The sequence below is a fragment of the Oncorhynchus mykiss genome, chromosome 8 (genome assembly GCF_013265735.2).
Source record: "Oncorhynchus mykiss isolate Arlee chromosome 8, USDA_OmykA_1.1, whole genome shotgun sequence".
Lineage (NCBI taxonomy): Eukaryota > Metazoa > Chordata > Actinopteri > Salmoniformes > Salmonidae > Oncorhynchus > Oncorhynchus mykiss.
The window spans coordinates 90,070,134-90,096,634 of NC_048572.1; the positions used below are offsets into that span (position 1 = coordinate 90,070,134).

Sequence of the window (26,501 nt, forward strand, 5' to 3'; positions counted from 1 at the left end):
TACTCAGAGAAGCCATACTTCCTCCTGGAACCAGTCTTCGGACAAACCTTCAGCAGCCACTGGATGTTCTCCAGGCAGACTCACAAGGCCTTCAAACCTCACCTGGGATACGTCAGCATCCCTAATCAGGAGGTGAGGAAAACACACACGAAGAACAAACACACAGATACTAATTCAAGTGTACACTGAGTATACAAAACATTAAGAACACCTGCTCTTTCCATGACATCGACTGGCTAGGTGAATCCAGGTGAAAGATATGATCCGTTATCCTAACAGAATTTCAATACGCTTTTAAAGAAGGGCATTCAACATACAGTACACGGCACTTACACAAATGACTGATGATTGACTGAGAGAAATTGAATATAAAAAGATTGAGGGGCCTGTTTAGTTAGTCTTCAGTGCAGCTTTTGACATTATCGATCATAGTCTTCTGCTGTAAAAAGGTATGTGTATAATAGTGTTGCCTGTCCAACAGACCATATTCCCCAGGGCAGCTGTCTAGGCCCCTTTACTTTTCAAAAGTCTTTACTAACGACCTGGCGCCGTCACCCTGCTGTAGTCGCTGGAACAGATTTACATAGATACCATCAATACCATTCAGTACCTCCCAATAGATACCATCAATACCATTCAGTACCTCCCAATAGATACCATCAATACCATTCAGTACCTCCCAATAGATACCATCAATACCATTCAGTACCTCCCAATAGATACCATCAATACCATTCAGTACCTCCCAATAGATACCATCAATACCATTCAGTACCTCCCAATAGATACCATAAATACCATTCAGTACCTCCCAATAGAGACCATCAATACCATTCAGTACCTCCCAATAGATACCATCAATACCATTCAGTACCTCCCAATAGATACCATCAATACCATTCAGTACCTCCCAATATATACCATCAATACCAGTCAGTACCACCTAGTAGATACCATTCACTACCATTCAGTACCTCCAAGTAGATACCATTCAGTACCCCCAGTAGATACCATTCAGTACCCCCAGTAGATACCATTCAGTACCTCCCAGTAGATACCATTCAGTACCTCCCAGTAGATACCATTCAGTACCCCCAGTAGATACCATTCAGTACCTCCCAGTAGATACCATTCAGTACCTCCCAGTAGATACCATTCAGTACCTCCCAGTAGATACCATTCAGTACCTCCCAGTAGATACCATTCAGTACCTCCCAGTAGATACCATTTAGTACCCCCAGTAGATACCATTCAGTACCCCCAGTAGATACCATTCAGTACCCCCAGCAGATACCATTCAGTACCCCCAGTAGATACCATTCAGTACCTCCCAGTAGATACCATTCAGTACCCCCAGTAGATACCATTCAGTACCCCCAGAGATACCATTCAGTACCTCCCAGTAGATACCATTCAGTACCTCTCAGTAGATACCATTCAGTACCTCGTGGTAATGGTTTGCTGTTTGATGTGTGTATGCCAGTGTGGATATTTCATTGTCTTCATTGTCTTACTTTCCTGGCTGGGCCTGTATCCCAAATGGCCCCCAGAGATTCCCTACTATGTAGGGAATAGGGCCCCATAGAACTCTGGTCTAAAGTAGTGCACTATGTAGGGAATAGGGCCCCATAGGACTCTGGTCTAAAGTAGTGCACTATGTAGGGAATAGGGCCCCATAGGATTCTGGTCTAAAGTAGTGCACTATGTAGGGAATAGGGCCCCATAGGATTCTGGTCTAAAGTAGTGCACTATATAGAGAATAGGGCCATCAATAGTCTATTGTCCTGCTGATAGCCAATCAATAGTATTTTGTCCTGCTGATCGTCCATCAAGAGTGAATGACTTCTTTGGTATTCCAATTCATTGATTGAATAGGTAAGTCTGTCAAACCGTTTCCACCTGACCCACAGCTCTGCATCGTACACACAGTGCACTTTCACTCTGCTGTTAATGTTGAAAAGGAGAGGGTCTCAAGCTTTCTGTGGGCGGACATTTTATTCATCAACAATTACAGTACATTGAGCGAGGGGCACGCCCAACAGCCATTCACACGGTGCATGTCGGGCCTATACTCTGCCCAACCCAGATTGTAGCCATCATCTCCTCTCTCATTCTCTGGCTGACTCTACCAATGCCAGCAGATGCTTCTTTCTATAGTGTTTCTCTATTCAGTCTCACAACAACTTCCATAAATCATTACGTATAATCATTACTTATAATCATTACTTATAATCATTATGTACAATCATTACGTATAATCATTACGTACAATCATTACGTATAATCATTACTTATAATCATTACTTATAATCATTACTTATAATCATTACGTATAATCATTACTTATAATCATTACATATAATCATTACTTATAATCATTACTTATAATCATTACATATAATCATTACGTATAATCATTACTTATAATCATTACTTATAATCATTACATATAATCATTACGTATAATCATTACTTATAATCATTACCTATAATCATTACTTATAATCATTACATATAATCATTACTTATAATCATTACTTATAATCATTACATATAATCATTACGTATAATCATTACTTATAATCATTACTTATAATCATTACATATAATCATTACGTATAATCATTACTTATAATCATTACCTATAATCATTACTTATAATCATTACATATAATCATTACTTATAATCATTACTTATAATCATTACATATAATCATTACGTATAATCATTACTTATAATCATTACTTATAATCATTACATATAATCATTACTTATAATCATTACTTATAATCATTACGTATAATCATTACGTATAATCATTACTTAGAATCATTACTTAGAATCATTACTTATAATCATTACTTATAATTATTACATATAATCATTACATATAATCATTACGTATAATCATTACTTAGAATAATTACTTAGAATCATTACGTATAATCATTACGTATAATCATTACTTATAATCATTACCTATAATCATTACGTATAATCATTACTTAGAATCATTACTTAGAATCATTACTTATAATCATTACTTATAATTATTACATATAATCATTACATATAATCATTACGTATAATCATTACTTAGAATAATTACTTAGAATCATTACGTATAATCATTACGTATAATCATTACTTAGAATCATTACGTATAATCATTACGTATAATCATTAGTTAGAATCATTACATATAATCATTACGTATAATCATTACTTATAATCATTACTTAGAATCATTACGTATAATCATTACTTATAATCATTACTTAGACTCATTACGTATAATCATTACGTATAATCATTACTTAGAATCATTACTTATAATCATTACATATAATCATTACTTATAATCATTACTTATAATCATTACGTATAATCATTACTTAGAATAATTACGTATAATCATTACGTAGAATCATTACGTATAATCATTACATATAATCATTACGTATAATCATTACTTAGAATAATTACGTATAATCATTACGTATAATCATTACTTAGAATCATTACATATAATCATTACGTATAATCATTACTTATAATCATTACTTAGAATCATGACGTATAATCATTACTTATAATCATTACTTAGAATCATTACGTATAATCATTACGTATAATCATTACTTAGAATCATTACTTATAATCATTACTTAGAATCATTACGTATAATCATTACTTAGAATCATTACTTATAATCATTACATATAATCATTACTTATAATCATTACTTATAATCATTACGTATAATCATTACGTGTACCCGCCCGCCTGACCCTGTACCCGCCCGCCTGACCCTGTAACCGCCCGCCTGACCCTGTACCCGCCTGTCCTGACCCTGTACCCGCCCGCCTGACCCTGTACCCGCCTGTCCTGACCCTGTACCCGCCCGCCTGACCCTGTACCCGCCCGCCTGACCCTGTACCCGCCCGCCTGACCCTGAGCTTCCTGTCGTCCTGTACCTTTGCTCCTACTCTGGATTATCGCCCCCTGCCTGCCTTGACCTGTCGTTTGCCTTCCCCTGTTGTTAAAATAAACATTGTTACTTCACACAGTCTGCATTTGGGTCTTACCTTGATACTAAGTGGTTTTAAGCTTAGGGCTATGGTTTTGGGAAGGCTTAAAACAAAATGATGAAAAACGACTCTCGCCATTTACCATCAGCTATCATCAGTATTCTCGCAGCTTGCTAGTGGATTGTGAACCGCAGTGGTCTATTTCTAGTTATCAGACTGGCTCCTCTACCCTCGCTGAGATGACTGACAGCAGCATTCACACACGCCCAGCTGTTTGACACTATTCTTTTGTAAATGAAATGGAGGTGTGAATGTTTCTGTCCACGAGTCTCTCTCCTCTCACACTATGGAGTCCTACATCGGGCAAGACAATCAGCTGGCGGGTGGTCCAGAAGTTGAAAGAGAACTTGGGTGAACACAATGGCACAATTACAGTTTATTTTTCCGAAAAATATACTTGTTCCTTTACAGCTCATTAAATAATAAATCTGAGTGATGAATTTACTGTTTTTAAAGTTATTGTTATTTGCCTCATTGCACGACATGGATTTTTTAATATATTTTTTTATCCAAATGTTGAATAGACATGTAGACAAACTAATATACAGGAGAGACAAACACTAGCCTACTGTCTGGAGTCAAAAACAATTAGGCTAAATAACTGTTGGGGTAATGGATCGGCTCTCCGATCTCATAAAGAGGCATCCTTCATTCACGAGGTTAAACCCTTAGGTCTTAGTCCCGCAGTAATATTATATCACCAGGTACATTTTTCATCAGATTTCACTGCCTGCAGTATCTAGGCCTACAGTTAATATGTTTGTTCTCCACGTTGTTGATTGGAAAAAGGAACTCTGGAGGCTAATCGGTGTGTAGGAATAACGACAAGCTCACAACAACTCATCTGATTATTAATTAGGATTTATTTCATTTAATTCGTTTTACATTATTCATTGTAACCACAATGTCACAAATAATTGACCACACACACGCACACACACACACACACTCTTCGCTCCGGGAGACCTGCTAACAGAATAGCCTCTTCCCTCCAGGAGACCTGCTAACAGAATAGCTTCTTCGCTCTGGGAGACCTGCTAACAGAATAGCCTCTTCGCTCCAGGAGACCTGCTAACAGAATAGCCTCTTCGCTCCAGGAGACCTGCTAACAGAATAGCCTCTTCGCTCCGGGAGACCTGCTAACAGAATAGCCTCTTCGCTCCGGGAGACCTGCTAACAGAATAGCTTCTTCGCTCTGGGAGACCTGCTAACAGAATAGCCTCTTCCCTCCAGGAGACCTGCTAACAGAATAGCCTCTTCGCTCCAGGAGACCTGCTAACAGAATAGCTTCTTCGCTCCGGGAGACCTGCTAACAGAATAGCTTCTTCGCTCTGGGAGACCTGCTAATAGAATAGCTTCTTCGCTCTGGGAGACCTGCTAACAGAATAGCCTCTTCGCTCCAGGAGACCTGCTAACAGAATAGCCTCTTCGCTCCAGGAGACCTGCTAACAGAATAGCTTCTTCGCTCCAGGAGACTTGCTAACAGAATAGCCTCTTCGCTCTGGGAGACCTGCTAACAGAATAGCTTCTTCGCTCTTGGAGACCTGTACACGTTGGTGTCTCCCGGAGAAAAGAGGTTACTAGCAGGAGGAATGTAATGCTAATTAGCAAGCCTGTATTCAGTTGTTAATGGTGTCATGTTGCCAAAGCAGAGACCGAAGGTTGCAAGTCTGTGACCTAACGTTAGCTAGATAGATAGTACATTATTTGCTGGTTAACGTGTCTGTTAATTTTTATTTTTCCTTTATTTAACTAGGCAAGTCAGTTAAGAAAAAATTATTATTTTCAATGACGGCCTAGGAACAGTGGGTTGCCTGTTCAGGGGCAGAACTGCCTGTTCAGGGGCAGAACGACAGACCTTGTCAGCTCGGGGGTTTGAACTTGCAACCTTCCGGTTACTAGTCCAACACTCTAACCACTAGGCTACCCTGCCGCCCCAATGTTAATGTCGACGATGCAACGTCACTGCCCAGCAACAAACAAATGAACAACTTTTTAACTAAAATAATTGTACCTTAACATAATAGCTAGTTAGCTAATTCAGTTTGGACATTCAACACTGCTACAATAATCCAATCTCTTACGACGATGTTCTCATGTTTCTTCTTCTTCTCTGGTATAATGGAATTCACACACATGTTAAGTGCATACCGCCACCTACTGTACAGGTAGTAAATTGTAGAAAAAATAAAATGTCCATTACGGAATGTAATATTTTTGATACAAAAAACAACTAATTGATTAATGAAAAAACATCCCAGTCCTTCGGTCACAGTCCAATCCAAAACAAATCTGGACACAGGTTCAGGGGCCTGGGAATGTTATTTGTCAAATGCACTGAATACAACAAGTGTATACCTTACAGTGAAATGCTTACTTACAAGGATTAACCAACAACGCAGTTTTAAGAAAAATACCACAAAAAAATATATGAAAGTAACAAGTAATTAAAGAGCAGCAGTAAATAACAATAGTGTGGCTATATACAGGGTATTATGGTACAGAGTCAATGTGGAGGCTATATACAGGGTATTACGGTACAGAGTCAATGTGGAGGCTATATACAGGGTGTTACGGTACAGAGTCAATAGGAGGCTATATAGAAGGTGTTATGGTACAAAGTCAATGTGGAGGCTATATACAGGGTATTACGGTACAGAGTCAATGTGGAGGCTATATACAGGGTATTACGGTACAGAGTCAATGTGGAGGCTATATACAGGGTATTACGGTACAGAGTCAATGTGGAGGCTATATACAGGGTATTACGGTACAGAGTCAATGTGGAGGCTATATACAGGGTATTACGGTACAGAGTCAATGTGGAGGCTATATACAGGGTGTTACGGTACAGAGTCAATAAGAGGCTATATAGAAGGTGTTATGGTACAAAGTCAATGTGGAGGCTATATACAGGGGGTACCGGTACAGAGTCAATGTGGAGGCTATATACAGGGTGTTATGGTACAGAGTCAATGTGGAGGCTATATACAGGGGGTACCAGTACAGAGTCAATGTGGAGGCTATATACAGGGGGTACCGGTACAGAGTCAATGTGGAGGCTATATACAGGGTGTTACGGTACAGAGTCAATGTGGAGGCTATATACAGGGTGTTACGGTACAGAGTCAATGTGGAGGCTATATACAGGGGGTACCGGTACAGAGTCAATGTGGAGGCTATATACAGGGTGTCACGGTACAGAGTCAATGTAGAGGCTATATACAGAGGATACCAGTACAGAGTCAATGTGGAGACTATATACAGGGGGTACCAGTACAGAGTCAATGTGGAGGCTATATACAGGGGGTACCGGTACAGAGTCAATGTGGAGGCTATATACAGGGTGTTACGGTACAGAGTCAATGTGGAGGCTATATACAGGGTGTTACGGTACAGAGTCAATGTGGAGGCTATATACAGGGGGTACCGGTACAGAGTCAATGTGGAGGCTATATACAGGGTGTCACGGTACAGAGTCAATGTAGAGGCTATATACAGAGGATACCAGTACAGAGTCAATGTGGAGACTATATACAGGGGGTACCGGTACAGAATCAATGTGGAGGCTATATACAGGGTATTACGGTACAGAGTCAATGTGGAGGCTATATACAGGGTATTACGGTACAGAGTCAATGTGGAGGCTATATACAGGGTATTACGGTACAGAGTCAATGTGGAGGCTATATACAGGGTATTACGGTACAGAGTCAATGTGGAGGCTATATACAGGGTGTTACGGTACAGAGTCAATAAGAGGCTATATAGAAGGTGTTATGGTACAAAGTCAATGTGGAGGCTATATACAGGGGGTACCGGTACAGAGTCAATGTGGAGGCTATATACAGGGTGTTATGGTACAGAGTCAATGTGGAGGCTATATACAGGGGGTACCAGTACAGAGTCAATGTGGAGGCTATATACAGGGGGTACCGGTACAGAGTCAATGTGGAGGCTATATACAGGGTGTTACGGTACAGAGTCAATGTGGAGGCTATATACAGGGTGTTACGGTACAGAGTCAATGTGGAGGCTATATACAGGGGGTACCGGTACAGAGTCAATGTGGAGGCTATATACAGGGTGTCACGGTACAGAGTCAATGTAGAGGCTATATACAGAGGATACCAGTACAGAGTCAATGTGGAGACTATATACAGGGGGTACCAGTACAGAGTCAATGTGGAGGCTATATACAGGGGGTACCGGTACAGAGTCAATGTGGAGGCTATATACAGGGTGTTACGGTACAGAGTCAATGTGGAGGCTATATACAGGGTGTTACGGTACAGAGTCAATGTGGAGGCTATATACAGGGGGTACCGGTACAGTCAATGTGGAGGCTATATACAGGGTGTCACGGTACAGAGTCAATGTAGAGGCTATATACAGAGGATACCAGTACAGAGTCAATGTGGAGACTATATACAGGGGGTACCGGTACAGAATCAATGTGGAGGCTATATACAGTGGGTACCGGTACAGAGTCAATGTGGAGGCTATATACAGGGTGTTACGGTACAGAGTCAATGTAAAGGCTATATACAGGGTGTTACGGTACAGAGTCAATGTGGAGGCTATATACAGGGGGTACCAGTACAGAGTCAATGTGGAGGCTATATACAGGGTATTACGGTACAGAGTCAATGTGGAGGCTATATACAGGGTATTACGGTACAGAGTCAATGTAAAGGCTATATACAGGGTGTTACGGTACAGAGTCAATGTGGAGGCTATATACAGGGGGTACCAGTACAGAGTCAATGTGGAGGCTATATACAGGGTATTACGGTACAGAGTCAATGTGGAGGCTATATACAGGGTATTACGGTACAGAGTCAATGTGGAGGTTATATACAGGGTGTTACGGTACAGAGTCAATGTGGAGGCAGACACCGCCTGGTATAGAGGTCCTGGATGGCAGGAAGCTTGGCCTCAGTGATGTATTGGGTCCGAAGTTAACATATCTAATACTGTAATAACAGTCCTCTCCTCTCGGCTCCTCCTCCTTCCAGCCGCTGAAGCTACACTGTGAGGTCTGCTCCGTGGTGTCCAGTTCAGGTCAGATGTTGGGCCAGGCGGCAGGGCCGGAGATCGACCACTCCTCCTGTATTTGGCGTATGAACAACGCCCCGACGCGCGGGTTCGAACACGACGTGGGGCACCGCACCACCCTCCGGGTCGTCTCTCACACCTCTGTGCCCCTGCTGCTACAGGTGGGTTTAATTTACTCCTTATTCTTCTTACTGATAGTATTAGTGGAGTGTTTTGCCTCTTCAAGATGAATCATTTTGCACGCCCAATTTTTGCAGTTTTTGATTTGTTAAAAAAGTTTGAAATATCCAATAAATGTCGTTCCACTTCATGATTGTGTCCCACTTGTTGTTGATTCTTCACAAAAAAAATACAGTTTTATATCTTTATGTTTGAAGCCTGAAATGTGGCAAAAATGTCGCAAAGTTCAAGGGGGCCGAATACTTTCGCAAGGCACTGTATATATATTTTTTTAATTAATAAGTATAAATCCATTGGTCAGGATTAGTAGAGGTTTGGACACCAAGCTGACGTCTTCCTCAGAGTGTTCATGATTCAGTGTGTTACTATTGTAGTGTGTATTTCATTCTTCCTGATTCTGCGGAGATCTTTGATATCTACCTGTAAGTTGCTCTGGATAAGCATGTCTGCTAAATTACTAAAATGTAAATATCTTTGGGTCCATGAAAACGCTAACCCATCTCTTCTTCTCCTCCTCCTCCTCCTCCTTCTTCTTCTTCTTCTTCTTCTCCTTCTCATTCTCCTCCTCCTCCTCCTCCTCCTCCTTCTCCTTCTCCTCCTCCTCCTTCTTCTTCTCCTTCTTCTCCTTCTTCTTCTAATTCTCCTCCTTCTTCTTCTTCTTCTCCTCCTCCTCCTTCTTCTTCTTCTTCTTCTTCTTCTTCTTCTTCTCCTTCTTCTTCTCATTCTCCTCCTTCTTCTTCTTCTTCTTCTTCTTCTTCTTCTTCTTCTTCTTCTTCTTCTTCTTCTTCTTCTTCTTCTTATCAGAGGCCTCAGTACTTCTTTGGCCAGGCCAACGACACGGTATATGTGGTGTGGGGTCCTCTGAGGAACATGAGGAAGGATGGGAAGGGCATTGTGTACAACATGCTGAGACAGGCTGTAGAGAAGTACCCCCAGGCTAGGATCTACCTCACCACAGAGGAACGCATGAACTACTGTGACATGGTGTTCAAGAAGGAGACCGGGAAGGACAGGTGAGACTGGCTCCCAAATGGCACCCTATTCCCTATATAGTGCACTACTTCTGACCAGGGCCCTATGGAGTGTCATAAGGAATAAGGATATAGTGCACTACTTCTGACCAGGGCCCTATGGAGTGTCATAAGGATATAGTGCACTACTTCTGACCAGGGCCCTATGGAGTGTCATAAGGATATAGTGCACTACTTCTGACCAGGGCCTTATGGAGAGATGTTGAGAGATGGGGGGAGATGGAGAGAGGTGGAGAGATAGAGAGAGATGGCAGGAGATGGGGAGAGAGATGTGGAGAGATGGACGGAGATGGAGGGAGATGGGGAGAGAGATGTGGAGAGATGGAAGGAGATGGAGGGAGATGGGGAGAGAGATGTGGAGAGATGGAGGGAGATGGGGAGAGAGACGGAGAGAGATGGCAGGAGATGGAGGGAGATGGGGAGAGAGATAGAGAGAGATGGAGGGAGATGGGGAGAGAGAGAGAGAGATGGAGAGAGATGGCAGGAGATGGGGAAAGAGATGTGGAGAGATGGGGAGAGAGACGGAGAGAGATGGAGGGAGATGGAGAGAGAGATGGAGGGAGATGGAGAGATATATGGAGGGAGATGGGGAGAGAGACGGAGAGAGATGGAGAGATATATGGAGGGAGATGGGGAGAGAGACGGAGAGAGACCAAGGGAGATATGGAGAGAGATGGAGGGAGATGGAGAGAGATGGAGAGACCCATAAAGAGACCCAGAAAACCTGAGCCTACGCCTTCACTATGGTGAATCACGAAAACAATACAGAAATGCACTACGTAAAAAGAAGGACCAGCACGTCAGAAATCATCTCAATGTGTTTGAAGAATCCATAGATTCTAACCAAACACTAAACAAACAACAGCACAAAGAATTATCTATCCAAAATGGAGATGTATGGGTAAACCACTTCTCCAATCTTTTTGGCTCTATAAATCAAATTTATTTATATAGCCATTCGTACATCAGCTGATATCTCAAAGTGCTGTACAGAAACCCAGCCTAAAACCCCAAACAGCAAGCAATGCAGGTGTAGAAGCACGGTGGCTAGGAAAAACTCCCTAGAAAGCCCAAAACCTAGGAAGAAACCTAGAGAGGAACCAGGCTCTGAGGGGTGGCCAGTCCTCTTCTGGCTGTGCCGGGTGGAGATTATAACAAAACATGGTCAAGATGTTCAAATGTTCAGAAATGACCAGCATGGTCAAATAATAATAAGGCAGAACAGTTGAAACTGGAGCAGCAGCACGGCCAGGTAGACTGGGGACAGCAAGGAGTCATCATGTCAGGTAGTCCTGAGGTATGGTTCTAGGGCTCAGGTCCTCCGAGAGAGAGAAAGAAAGAGAGAAGGAGAGAATTAGAGAACGCACACTTAAATTCACACAGGACACCGAATAGGACAGGAGAAGTACTCCAGATATAACAAACTGACCCTAGCCCCCCGACACATAAACTACTGCAGCATAAATACTGGAGGCTGAGACAGGAGGGGTCAGGAGACACTGTGGCCCCATCCGAGGACACCCCCGGACAGGGCCAAACAGGAAGGATATACAAGAGAGACCTAAGACAACAACACAGCATGGTAGCAACACATGTCAACACAGCATGGTAGCAACACAACATGACGACAACATGTTCTAGTTGAATCAGACAGAGAGATGGGGGTTCTATTCCTGTTGCAGTTGGATTAGACAGAGAGACAGGGACAGAGGTTCTATTCCTGTTGTAGTTGGATTAGACAGAGAGACAGGGACAGAGGTTCTATTCCTGTTGTAGTTGGATTAGACAGAGAGACAGGGACAGAAGTTATATTCCTGTTCTAGTTGGATTAGCCAGAGAGACAGAGGTTCTATTCATGTTCTAGTTGGATTAGACAGAGAGACAGGGTCAGAGGTTCTATTCCTGTTCTATTTGGATTAGACAGAGAGACGGGGTCAGAGGTTCTATTCCTGTTCTAGTTGGATTAGACAGAGAGACAGGGACAGAGGTTATATTCCTGTTCTAGTTTAATCAGACAGAGAGACAGGGACAGAGGTTCTATTCCTGTTCTAGTTGGATTAGACAGAGAGACAGGGACAGAGGTTATATTCCTGTTCTAGTTTAATCAGACAGAGAGACAGGGACAGAGGTTCTATTCCTGTTCTAGTTGGATTAGACAGAGAGACAGGGTCAGAGGTTATGTTCACAGCAGGTTTTTTAATGTGTCTGCCAGGATGTGATTGGTTCCCGTTTCACACAAAGCTGTAACCACGGCAATCTAAAGTGACTGCTTCAGATCCACTACAGAACAGAACGCATGGCCCAACACACACACACACACATCACTGACAGAATGCATTATGCACAACACGGTACACTGTTCAGGAACAATGACAGTTTCTCATTTCATGTGTTTGAAACAGAAAGACAGTAAATTGGATCTGTCTACCTGATGATCAGGAGGGGTGTTGTGGATGTCAGATGTGCCTTCCTCATGATCTCATGTTATTAAGATACTGAGAAAGCCATGGATGTATATAGACTATACAGACCAAGAGAAACTCAGCCCTAATGCATCACTCAGCCCTAATGCATCACTCAGCCCTAATGCATCACTCAGTCATAATGCATCACTCAGTCCTAATGCATCACTCAGTCCCAATGCATCACTCAGTCCCAATGTATCACTCAGTCCCAATGCATCACTCAGTCCCAATGCATCACTCAGTCCCAATGCATCACTCAGTCCCAATGCATCACTCAGTCCCAATGCATCACTCAGTCCCAATGCATCACTCAGTCCCAATGCATCACTCAGCCCTAATGCATCACTCAGTCCTAATGCATCACTCAGTCCTAATGCATCACTCAGTCCTAATGCATCACTCAGTCCTAATGCATCACTCAGTCCCAATGCATCACTCAGTCCCAATGCATCACTCAGTCCTAATGCATCACTCAGTCCCAATGCATCACTCAGTCCTAATGCATCACTCAGTCCTAATGCATCACTCAGTCCCAATGCATCACTCAGTCTCAATGCATCACTCAGTCCTAATGCATCACTCAGTCCCAATGCATCACTCAGCCCCAATGCATCACTCAGTCTCAATGCATCACTCAGTCCTAATGCATCACTCAGTTCCAATGCATCACTCAGCCCCAATGCATCACTCAGTCTCAATGCATCACTCAGTCCCAATGCATCACTCAGTCTCAATGCATCACTCAGTCCCAATGCATCACTCAGTCCCAATGCATCACTCAGTCCTAATGCATCACTCAGTCCCAATGCATCACTCAGTCCTAATGCATCACTCAGTCCTAATGCATCACTCAGTCCTAATGCATCACTCAGTCCTAATGCATCACTCAGTCCTAATGCATCACTCAGTCCTAATGCATCACTCAGCATCACTCAGCCCTAATTCATCACTCAGCCCTAATGCATCACTCAGCCCTAATGCATCACTCAGCCCTAATGCTTCACTCACACCTAATGCATCACTCAGTCCTAATGCATCACTCAGTCCCAATGCATCACTCAGTCCCAATGCATCACTCAGTCCCAATGCATCACTCAGTCCTAATGCATCACTCAGTCCTAATGCATCCCTCAGTCCCAATGCATCACTCAGTCCCAATGCATCACTCAGTCCCAATGCATCACTCAGTCCTAATGCATCACTCAGTCCTAATGCATCACTCAGTCTCAATGCATCACTCAGTCCTAATGCATCACTCAGTCCCAATGCATCACTCAGTCCCAATGCATCACTCAGTCCTAATGCATCACTCAGTCCCAATGCATCACTCAGTCCCAATGCATCACTCAGTCCTAATGCATCACTCAGTCCCAATGCATCACTCAGCCCCAATGCATCACTCAGTCCTAATGCATCACTCAGTCCTAATGCATCACTCAGTCCCAATGCATCACTCAGCCCTAATGCATCACTCAGTCCTAATGCATCACTCAGCCCCAATGCATCACTCAGCCCCAATGCATCAGTCAGTCCCAATGCATCACTCAGCCCTAATGCATCACTCAGCCCCAATGCATCACTCAGCCCCAATGCATCACTCAGCCCCAATGCATCACTCAGCCCTAATGCATCACTCAGTCCTAATGCATCACTCAGCCCCAATGCATCACTCAGCCCCAATGCATCAGTCAGTCCCAATGCATCACTCAGCCCTAATGCATCACTCAGCCCCAATGCATCACTTAGCCCCAATTCATCACTCAGCCCCAATGCAGCACTCAAAATATATATTTTTAAATATTCATATACCAACGTACTGAATGCATTACTCCATGCATGTGCTTGAAACCATTTCCTTGGAGACATCTGTCTCCCTACATCTGTCTCGTTCTCGTTCTCGTTCTCTTTCTCGTTCTCTCACCCGCCCTCTGTCTCTTCATCCCTACCATGATATGTCAGTGGTTTTGATGTATATTACCTATTACGATGGGGGAATAAATGGAGCAGGCTGTGTCACATCAAACACACACACACAGATACTTTCCCATAAGGTAAGAGAGGGAGGAGAAAGAGGGAGGGAGGAGGGGGGATGGAGGGGGAGGGATGGAGGAGAGGGAGGGAGGGGAAGGAGAGGGAGGGAGGAGGGTGATGAGAGAGAGGGAGGGGAAGGAGAGGGAGGGATAAGGGGGATGAAGGGAGAAGACAGAGAGAGTCGGATGGAGAGGGATTGAGAATGGGGGATGGTGGGGGAGGAAAAGAAGGGAGGGAGAGGAGGTGGAGAGATATCAAGGGGGAGGAGAGAGGGAGGGAGAGGAGAGAGGATGAAGGGGGAGGAGAGAGGGAGGGAGAGGAGAGAGGATGAAGGGAGAGGAAGAGAGAGGATGAAGGGAGAGGACAGATGATGAAGGGAGAGGAGAGCATGTTTTTTTTGTCTGTCTCCATTCAGTACCATCTGGTGAGACATTAGGATGTGTCGTCTCTTTAAAAGAGGAGAGAACCAGAGCCTGGAACTCAGTCAACACTGTTACTGTGGTGGGAGGGCTGGCTGTGTGATGTCTGGCCTGCGGGCACTGTGGGGCTACTGCCTTGATAAATGCTGGGGTCATATGGGAACATCTCAATGCGGGAAGGAGAGGTTTTATAAACATCCATCTAATGTAGCTAGTGTCATGGAATATCTAATCAAAGGGAAGAGAGACTACAGATGAGTTCAAACACAAAAAACTTTATTATAAGATTTGCAAAAATGCAGAATCAGCTACAGTGCATAGTTGAAAAGCTCAACGAACAGTTCAATGCTTTTATAGAGAAAACACATACAAGCTCTTTCTGTATACGTGGCTGTCAGCAGATACTGTGTAAAAAGTCATTTATCGTCTGTGTAAACTTAAGAGGTTGATAGAGGGATCAACCGTCTAACTGCATTCACAACAACAAACACTATATTGTGCTCCTTTCTGCAAGGTTCCATACGTGGGGCTTTCTGTAGATAGTAAACCCACGGGATTTTCACATGCTTTCGGTTGCACCCAAACGTCTCTTAGCTGTAAGTCCAGTCTTATGACTCAGTCCTACCGAGACAAGGTTGTATCAGGTTAGAAAAAACACTAGCATATAACAAGAGACTATTCTTTAAGCAGCAAAACACGGGATAGCATGACTAATTATGTCATTTTCCACGACACTAGCTGGTCAGTTGGACAAGACGAAAAGCTTGCTCAGGGCACTGACCGCTTGGGGGGTCCATCTCTCTCTCTTCGCCCCTCTGTCCTTGTCCTGTCTCCATCTCTCCCCACCTTCCTCCCACTCCAACCTCTCTCCCCTCCTTTCTGTTCCCTCCCTCTCTCCCTATCGTCTATGTCTGTGTTGACGTGCTTTATAGGACAAGGCAATTAAGGGAGGGGGGGAGAGAGGGAGGGGGAGAGAGAGGGAGGGGGAGAGAGAGAGAGAGAGATGAGAGGGAGAGAGAGAGAGAGATGGGGGGGAGAGAGAGATGGTGGGGAGAGGGAGAGAGAAAGAGAGATGGGGGGGAGAGAGCGAGATGGGGGAGAGGGAGAGAGAGAGAGGAGGGGGAGAGAGAGAGAAAGAGGCAAAGAGAATGAGATCCCTGAGGAATGAAGAGAGAGGACAGATTCCAGACAGATGGAGAGATTTGGCATGGGGGTCTGCTATACAAACTGATGGATGGTGGTGTTGGGGGAAAAACCTACGACATTATAAAATCCAAGTACACAAACAACAAGTGTGTGGCAAAAAAAACACACACATTTCTTCCCACAGGGCCGTGGGGTGAGACAGGGTTGCAGCTTAAGCCCCACCCTCTTCAACATGTATATCAACAAAAAACGCCCAATTTTTCAGTTTTTGATTTGTTAAAAAAGTTTGAAATATCCAATAAATGTCGTTCCACTTCATGATTGTGTCCCACTTGTTGTTGATTCTTCACAAAAAAATACAGTTTTATATCTTTATGTTTGAAGCCTGAAATGTGGCAAAAGATCGCAAAGTTCAAGGGGGCCGAATACTTTCGCAAGGCACTGTAGAACAAGCAAGACGTAGCATACAGACAGAACAACATAGAACAAGCAAGACATAGCATACAGACAGAACAACATAGAACAAGCAAGACGTAGCATACAGACAGAACAACATAGAACAAGCAAGACGTAGCATACAGACAGAGCAACATAGAACAAGCAAGACGTAGCATACAGACAGAGCAACATAGGACAAGCAAGACGTAGCATACAGACAGAGCAACATAGGACAAGCAAGACGTAGCATACAGACAGAGCAACATAGGACAAGCAAGACGTAGCATACAGACAGAGCAACATAGGACAAGCAAGACGTAGCATACAGACAGAGCAACATAGAACAAGCAAGACGTAGCATACAGAGCAACAAGACAAAATCCAAAAAGCAACAAAGTGTTAGGGTTAGAATTATGGTTAGAGGTTTAGGATTAGGGGTTAGTTGTTAGGTTTAGGGTTAGGATTAGGGGTTAGTTGTTAGGTTTAGGGTTAGGATTAGGGGTTAGTTGTTAGGTTTAGGGTTAGGATTAGGGGTTAGTTGTTAGGTTTAGGGTTAGGATTAGGGGTTAGTTGTTAGGTTTAGGGTTAGGATTAGGGGTTAGTTGTTAGGTTTAGGGTTAAGATTAGGGGTTAGTTGTTAGGTTTAGGGTTAGGATTAGGGGTTAGTTGTTAGGGATAGGATTAGGGGTTAGGGTTATGATTATGGTTAGGGGTTAGGTTTAGGGTTAGGATTAGGGGTTAGGGTTAGGTTTAGGGTTATGAATATGGTTAGGTTTAGGGTTATGATTATGGTTAGGGGTTAGGTTTAGGGTTAGGGGTTAGGTTTAGGGTTAGGGGTTAGGTTTAGGGTTATGACTATGGTTAGGGGTTAGGTTTAGGGTTAGGATTATGGTTAGGGGTTAGGTTTAGGGTTATGACTATGGTTAGGGGTTAGGTTTAGGGTTAGGATTATGGTTAGGGGTTAGGTTTAGGGTTATGATTATCGTTAGGGGTTAGGTTTAGGGTTAGGATTATCGTTAGGGGTTAGGTTTAGGGTTAGGGGTTAGGTTTAGGGTTAGGGCTTAGGTTTAGGGTTAGGGGTTAGGTTTAGGGTTATGACTATGGTTAGGGGTTAGGTTTAGGGTTATGATTATCGTTAGGGGTTAGGGTTAGGGTTATGATTATGGTTAGGGGTTAGGTTTAGGGTTAGGGGTTAGGTTTAGGGTTAGGGGTTAGGTTTAGGGTTAGGGGTTAGGTTTAGGGTTAGGGGTTAGGTTTAGGGTTATGACTATGGTTAGGGGTTAGGTTTAGGGTTAGGGGTTAGGTTTAGGGTTAGGGGTTAGGTTTAGGGTTAGGGGTTAGGGGTTAGGTTTAGGGTTATGACTATGGTTAGGGGTTAGGTTTAGGGTTAGGGGTTAGGTTTAGGGTTAGGGGTTAGGTTTAGGGTTATGATTATGGTTAGGGGTTAGATTTAGGGTTATGACTATGGTTAGGGGTTAGGTTTAGGGTTATGATTATCGTTAGGGGTTAGGTTTAGGGTTAGGATTAGAGGTTAGGTTTAGGGTTAGGATTAGGGGTTAGGGGTTAGGTTTATGATTATGGTTAGGGGTTAGGTGTAGGGTTAAGATTATGGTTAGGGGTTAGGTTTAGGGTTAGAATTATGGTTAGGGGTTAGTTTTAGGGTTAGGATTAGGGGTTAAGCGAAATAGGATTTTGAATGGGCCTCAATTGTTTGGTCCCTACAAGGATCGTATGTTGGGGGGAGGCACATATTATATTGTTTACTGTTGAAGGTTTAAGGTTGAAGGTTAGAGAGGTCATACAAGACCAAATGTCAATCTATTCCTTATTTAGGTCTTTCTTTTTTTACCAGAGCCCCTGGGCCCTATAGCGAGAGTATCTAGGACATGGTCAGCCCCTGGGCCCTATAGTGAGAGCATCTAGGACATGGTCAGCCCCTGGGCCCTATAGTGAGAGCATCTAGGACATAGTCAGCCCCTGGGCCCTCTGGGGAGAGTATCTAGGACATGGTCAGCCCCTGGGTCCTATAGGAAGTCTTGGACATGGTCAGACCCTGGGCCCTATAGGGAGAGTATCTAGGACATGGTCAGACCCTGGGCCCTATAGTGAAGTATCCAGGACATAGTCAGACCCTGGGCCCTATAGGGAGAGTATCTAGGACATGGTCAGCCCCTGGGCCCTATAGTGAGAGTATCTAGGACATGGTCAGACCCTGGGCCCTATAGGGAGTCTAGGACATGGTCAGACCCTGGGCCCTATAGGGAGAGCATCTAGGACATAGTCAGACTCTGGGCCCTATAGGGAGAGCATCTAGGACATGGTCAGACCCTGGGCCCTATAGGGAGAGCATCTAGGACATGGTCAGACCCTGGGCCCTATAGGGAGAGCATCTAGGACATGGTCAGACCCTGGACCCTATAGGGAGTCTAGGACATGGTCAGACCCTGGGCCCTATAGGGAGAGCATCTAGGACATGGTCAGACCCTGGGCCCTATAGGGAGAGCATCTAGGACATGGTCAGACCCTGGGCCCTGTAGGGAGAGCATCTTGGACATGGTCAGACCCTGGGCCCTATAGTGAAGTATCCAGGACATAGTCAGACCCTGGGCCCTATTGGGAGAGCATCCAGGACATGGTCAGACCCTGGGCCCTATAGTGAGAGTATCTAAGACATGGTCAGACCCTGGGCCCCTATAGGGAGAGCATCTAGGACATAGTCAGCCCCTGGGCCCAATAAGCATTTTTCTACGGCTGGCCATGCTTTCCACTTGGCTACCCCTACCCCGGTCAACTGCCCTGCACCCTCCACAGAAACCCGCCAAAGCCCCCACCATTTCTCCTTCACCCAAATCCAGATAGCTGATGTTCTGAAAGTGCTGCAAAATCTGGACCCCTACAAAACAGCCGGGCTAGACAATCTGGAACCTCTCTTTCTAAAATGATCTGCCTATTACTAGCCTGTTCAACCTCTCTTTCGTATTGTCTGAGATTCCCAAAGATTGGAACGCTGCCGCGGTCATCCCCCTCTTCAAAGGGGGTGACAATCTAGACCCAAACTGTTACAGACCTATATCTATCCTACCCTGTCTTTCTAAGGTCTTCGAAAGCCAAGTTAACAAACAGATTACCGACCATTTTGAATCCCACCGTACCTTCTCCGCTATGCAATCTGGTTTCCGAGCTGATCATGGGTGCACCTCAGCCACGCTCAAGGTTCTAAATGACATCATAACCGCCATTGATAAGAGACAATATTATATAGTATTCATCGACCTGGTCAAGGCTTTTGGCTCTGTCAATCACCACATTCTTATTGGCAGACTTGACAGCCTTGGTTTCTCAAATGATTGCCTCGCCCCTGGTTTACCAACTACTTCTCTGATAGAGTTCAGTGTGTCAAATCGGAGGGCCTGTTGTCCGGACCTCTGGCAGTCTCTATGGGGTGCCACAGGGTTCGATTCTCGGGCCGACTCTCTTTTCTGTGTACATCAATGATGTTGCTCTTGCTGCGGGTGATTCTCTGATCCACCTCTACGCAGACGACACCATTCTGTATACTTCTGGCCCTTCTTTGGACACTGTGTTAACTAACCTCCAGACGAGCTTCAATGCCATACAACTCTCCTTCCGGAGAGGAGAGGAGAGGAGAGGAGAGGAGAGGAGAGGAGGTTGTCTCTGATGTCTGAGTTTCAGATCGATTCGTTGCTGTTAAAGTAATGTGACTGGCTGGCACAGGGTTCCATCATTAAGTCGCACACGCGCACACGCACACACGCACATAGAAGAAGATAGAATAGCTGATTCAATGTCAGACCTTTAACAGAGTGACTGACAGAGTTGGTCTGCTCTGATGAAGGGCTTGAGGAGGAGTTGGTGATGAGAGAGAGAGAGAGAGATGGAGGGTGTTGATTGAATGTCAAGCCTTTAACAGAGTGAGAGAGTTGGTCTGCTCTGATGAAGGGCTGGAGGGGGCTGGCAAATAGGAGGAAGTGAGTGAAATGGCTGGAGGTGAGTCAGCAGCAGGCTGGGAAAGGTTTCTGGATGGGGGGGAGGATGGATGACTGAGAGGACTGCACTAGTGTAGTCTTCAGCACAGTCACTGTTCTCTACGGTACTATACACACATCCCTGACCTGAGATCAGTGTAGTCTTCAACACAGTCACTGTTATCTATGGTACTATACACACATCCCTGACCTGAGATCAGTGTAGTCTTCAACACAGTCACTGTTCTCTACGGTACTATACACACATCCCTGACCTGAGATCAGTGTAGTCTTCAGCACAGTCACTGTTCTCTACGGTACTATACACACATCCCTGACCTGAGATCAGTGTAGTCTTCAGCACAGTCACTGTTCTCTACGGTACTATACACACATCCCTGACCTGAGATCAGTGTAGTCTTCAGCACAGTCACTGTTCTCTACGGTACTATACACACATCCCTGACCTGAGATCAGTGTAGTCTTCAACACAGTCACTGTTCTCTACGGTACTATACACACATCCCTGACCTGAGTAGATTATACCGAACAGCATTCATATCAGGACTGATCTCTCTCTTTCTGCCTGTGGGTTAGCCTTAGCATGTACAGTAGACTACAACAACACAATGATTCTCTACACTATACTCGCTTGTTTAGTCAAATAAACTGAAATTAGGTGAAGTATTTGAATTTTTAGCAACCAGGAAATGATTTCTATAAAAACGGCAGGCATTGGGCCTTTAAAGCATTGATTTTCCTCAGTCTAAAGCCTGCAGCACAGATTGCACCAAACTAAGTGTTTATCATGTTTGATTTTAACAACAGTGACTGGCTGCTGCATGGGACAGGCAGGCAATTCAAATCAGAGGTTGTATCCCAAATGGCACCCTATTCCCCAAGGGACCTGGCCAATGGGATGCCATTTAGGACTCAGCCAGGGAAAGCAGAGTTACTGACCCGATGTTACTTTCGGTCCTTAATCTCAGACCTGATGTCACCTTCGGTCCTTAATCTCAGACCTGATGTTACCTTCGGTCCTTAATCTCAGACCTGATGTTACCTTCGGTCCTTAATCTCAGACCTGATGTTACCTTCGGTCCTTAATCTCAGACCAGATGTTACCTTCGGTCCTTAATCTCAGACCCGATGTTACCTTCGGTCCTTAATCTCAGACCCGATGTCACCTTCGGTCCTTCATCTCAGACCCGATGTCACCTTCAGTCCTTAATCTCACCCCCAATGTTACCTTCGGTCCTTAATCTCAGACCCGATGTCACCTTCGGTCCTTAATCTCAGACCCGATGTCACCTTCGGTCCTTAATCTCAGACCAGATGTTACCTTTGGTCCTTAATCTCAGTCCCGATGTCACCTTCGGTCCTTAATCTCAGACCAGATGTTACCTTCGGTCCTTAATCTCAGACCCGATGTCACCTTTGGTCATTCATCTCAGACCCGATGTTACCTTCAGTCCTTAATCTCAGACCCGATGTTACCTTCGGTCCTTAATCTCAGACCCGATGTTACCTTCAGTCCTTAATCTCAGACCCGATGTTACCTTCAGTCCTTAATCTCAGACCCAATGTTACCTTCGGTCCTTAATCTCAGACCCGATGTTACCTTCAGTCCTTAATCTCAGACCCGATGTTACCTTCGGTCCTTAATCTCAGACCAGATGTCACTTTTGGTCATTAATCTCAGACCCGATGTCACCTTTGGAGAAGCAAGTTGATTGCTCTGCCTCGGTAACAAAGCATTTCATGGTAAACATATATATATATACATATATAGGTATACTGCATATATTTAATATATATATATATACACAGTATATATTTAATATATATATATACATATACAGTATATATTTAATATATATATATATATATATATATATATATATATATATATATACACACAGTATATATTTTATATATATATATATATATACAGTACATATTTAATATATATATAGATATACAGCATATATTTAATATAGATATATACAGTATATATTTAATATATATATATAGATATACAGCATATATTTAATATAGATATATACAGTATATATTTAATATATATATTTAGATATACAGCATATATTTAATATATATATATATAGATATACAAGCATATATTTAATATAGATATATACAGTATATATTTAATATATATATTTAGATATACAGCATATATTTAATATATATATATATATATATATATATATATAGATATACTGCATATATTTAATATATATATATATATATATATATATATAGATATGCTACATATATTTTATATTTTATATATATATATATATACAGTATATATTTAATATGTGTATATATATACAGTATATATATACACATACAGTATATATTTAATATACATACATACAGTATATATTTTAAATATATATATACATACAGTATATATTTAATATATATATGTATATATTTATACATACAGTATATATTTAATATATATGTAATATATTTACAGTATATATTTAATATATATTTAATATATATATATACAGTACATATTTAATATATATATATAAAGTACATATTTAATATATATATATATATATATACAGTACATATTTAATATATATGTTTTTTCATTTAACCTTTATTTAACACGACAAGTCAGTTAAGAACACATTGACGGCCTACCGAGGAACATAAGGCATTGATTGACCTCCAACAACCAGCCATGAAGTGAAAGAAAAGATTTCTGTGTGATTTGTGATCTCACCCCTTGTCTCTCTGTCTCTCTCCATGTGTGTGTATATGTGTGTGTGTGTGTGTGTGTGTGTGTGTGTGTGTGTGTGTGTGCATATGTGTGTGTGTGTGTGTGTGTATATGTGTGTGTGTGTGTGTGTGTGTGTGTGTGTGTGTGTGTGTGTGTGTGTGTGTGTGTGTGTGTGTGTGTGTAGGATCCAGTCTGGTTCGTACCTCAGTACCGGTTGGTTCACTCTGATCCTGGCCATGGACATGTGTAAAGAGATCCACGTCTACGGCATGATCAACGACACCTACTGCAAGTAAGACACAGACTGACTGATTGATGGATTGATTGATGGATGGATGGTTTGAGGGATGGATGGATGGATTGATGGATGGATTAATTGATTGATGGATGGATTGGTGGATTGATTGATTGATGGATTGATGGATTGATGGATAGATTGATTAACTTTACTGTTCATCAATAAGGAATGCACACAGAAACAATAAGTTTCCAGACATTAAAATGGCACCATGTCCCTATTCCTTTCACCAGAGCCCATTTTGGATACAGTCACAACCTTACCTATTTGTCACCCTATTCCCTACATAGTGCACTACTTTTAGACCAGAACCCGAAGGCACCATATTCCCTATATAGTGCACAACTTTAGACCAGAAGCTTATGGGTGTCCCTATGGGCCCTGGTCAAAACTTGTGTAGTACATAGGGAATAGTGTGTCGTTTGTGACTTCCTAATAAATATAATTATGTCTCCATACTTAGGATACTGTGGAGGTTAGCTGCCTGGTCTCATTCTCAGTAGATACTGTGGAGGTTAGCTGCCTGGTCTCATTCTCAGTAGATACTGTGGAGGTTAGCTGTCTGGTCTCATTCTCAGTAGATACTGTGGAGGTTAGCTGTCTGGTCTCATTCTCAGTAGATATTGTGGAGGTTAGCTGTCTGGTCTCATTCTCAGTAGATATTGTGGAGGTTAGCTGCCTGGTCTCATTCTCAGTAGATACTGTGGAGGTTAGCTGTCTGGTCTCATTCTCAGTAGATATTGTGGAGGTTAGCTGTCTGGTCTCATTCTCAGTAGATATTGTGGAGGTTAGCTGCCTGGTCTCATTCTCATCAGATACTGTGGAGGTTAGCTGCCTGGTCTCATTCTCAGTAGAAACTGTGGAGGTTAGCTGCCTGGTCTCAATCTCAGTAGATACTGTGGAGGTTAGCTGCCTGGTCACAATCTCATCAGATACTGTGGAGGTTAGCTGCCTGGTCTCATTCTCACCAGATACTGTGGAGGTTAGCTGTCTGGTCTCATTCTCACCAGATACTGTGGAGGTTAGCTGTCTGGTCTCATTCACACACATACTGTGGAGGTTAGCTATCTGGTCTCATTCACACAGATACTGTGGAGGTTAGCTGCCTGGTCTCATTCTCAGTATATACTGTAGAGGATAGCTGTCTGGTCTAATTCACATCAGATTAAGTGGAGGTTAGCTGCCTGGTCTAATTCACATCAGATTAAGTGGAGGTTAGCTGCCTGGTCTAATTCTCAGTAGATACTGTGGAGGTTAGCTTACTGGTCTCATTCTCAGTAGATACTGTGGAGGTTAGCTGCCTGGTCTCATTCACATCAGATACTGTGGAGGTTAGCTGTCTGGTCTCATTCTCAGTAGATACTGTGGAGGTTAGCTGCCTGGTCTCAATCTCAGTAGATACTGTGGAGGTTAGCTGCCTGGTCTCATTCTCATCAGATACTGTGGAGGTTAGCTGTCTGGTCTCAATCTCAGTCGATTCTTTGGAGGTTAGCTGCCTGGTCTCAATCTCAGTCGATTCTTTGGAGGTTAGCTGCCTGGTCTCATTCTCAGTAGATACTGTGGAGTTTAGCTGCCTGATCTCATTCTCAGTAGATACTGTGGAGGTTAGCTGCCTGGTCTCAATCTCAGTAGATACTGTGGAGGTTAGCTGCCTGGTCTCAATCTCATCAGATACTGTGGAGGTTAGCTGCCTGGTCTCAATCTCATCAGATACTGTGGAGGTTAGCTGTCTGGTCTCATTCTCATCAGATACTGTGGAGGTTAGCTGTCTGGGCTCATTCACAGTAGATACTGTAGAGGTTAGCTGCATGGTCTCATTATCAGTAGATACTGTAGAGGATAGCTGTCTGGTCTAATTCACATCAGATTAAGTGGAGGTTAGCTGCCTGGTCTAATTCACATCAGATTAAGTGGAGGTTAGCTGCCTGGTCTAATTCTCAGTAGATACTGTGGAGGTTAGCTTACTGGTCTCATTCTCAGTAGATACTGTGGAGGTTAGCTGCCTGGTCTCATTTACATCAGATACTGTGGAGGTTAGCTGTCTCGTCTCATTCTCAGTAGATACTGTGGAGGTTAGCTGCCTGGTCTCAATCTCAGTAGATACTGTGGAGGTTAGCTGCCTGGTCTCATTCTCATCAGATACTGTGGAGGTTAGCTGTCTGGTCTCAATCTCAGTCGATTATTTGGAGGTTAGCTGCCTGTTCTCAATCTCAGTCGATTCTTTGGAGGTTAGCTGCCTGGTCTCATTCTCAGTAGATACTGTGGAATTTAGCTGCCTGGTCTCATTCTCAGTAGATACTGTGGAGGTTAGCTTCCTGGTCTCAATCTCAGTAGATACTGTGGAGGTTAGCTGCCTGGTCTTATTCTCATCAGATACTGTGGAGGTTAGCTGTCTGGTCTCATTCTCATCAGATACTGTGGAGGTTAGCTGTCTGGTCTCAATCTCAGTCGATTCTTTGGAGGTTAGCTGCCTGGTCTCATTCTCATCAGATACTGTGGAGGTTAGCTGTCTGGTCTCAATCTCAGTCGATTCTTTGGAGGTTAGCTGCCTGTTCTCAATCTCAGTCGATTCTTTGGAGGTTAGCTGCCTGGTCTC

The 26,501-nt window shown here is 43.2% G+C and overlaps 1 protein-coding gene across 2 annotated transcripts in view; it reads left to right on the forward strand.

The window, feature by feature from the left end:
- The window catches only part of st6galnac3 (ST6 (alpha-N-acetyl-neuraminyl-2,3-beta-galactosyl-1,3)-N-acetylgalactosaminide alpha-2,6-sialyltransferase 3), a 63,594-nt gene extending 39,110 nt beyond the window's left edge, over positions 1–24,484 (forward strand). For both annotated transcript variants that reach the window (XM_036986763.1, XM_036986764.1), the window contains exons 2-5: positions 1–132; positions 9,111–9,311; positions 10,135–10,343; positions 23,792–24,484. The exon at positions 1–132 is cut by the window's left edge. In XM_036986763.1, the coding sequence (XP_036842658.1) occupies positions 1–132; positions 9,111–9,311; positions 10,135–10,343; positions 23,792–23,903 (654 nt within the window). In that variant the 3' untranslated portion in view covers positions 23,904–24,484. The remainder of the gene's footprint in view (positions 133–9,110; positions 9,312–10,134; positions 10,344–23,791) is intronic.
- The last annotated feature ends 2,017 nt before the right edge of the window (positions 24,485–26,501 follow it).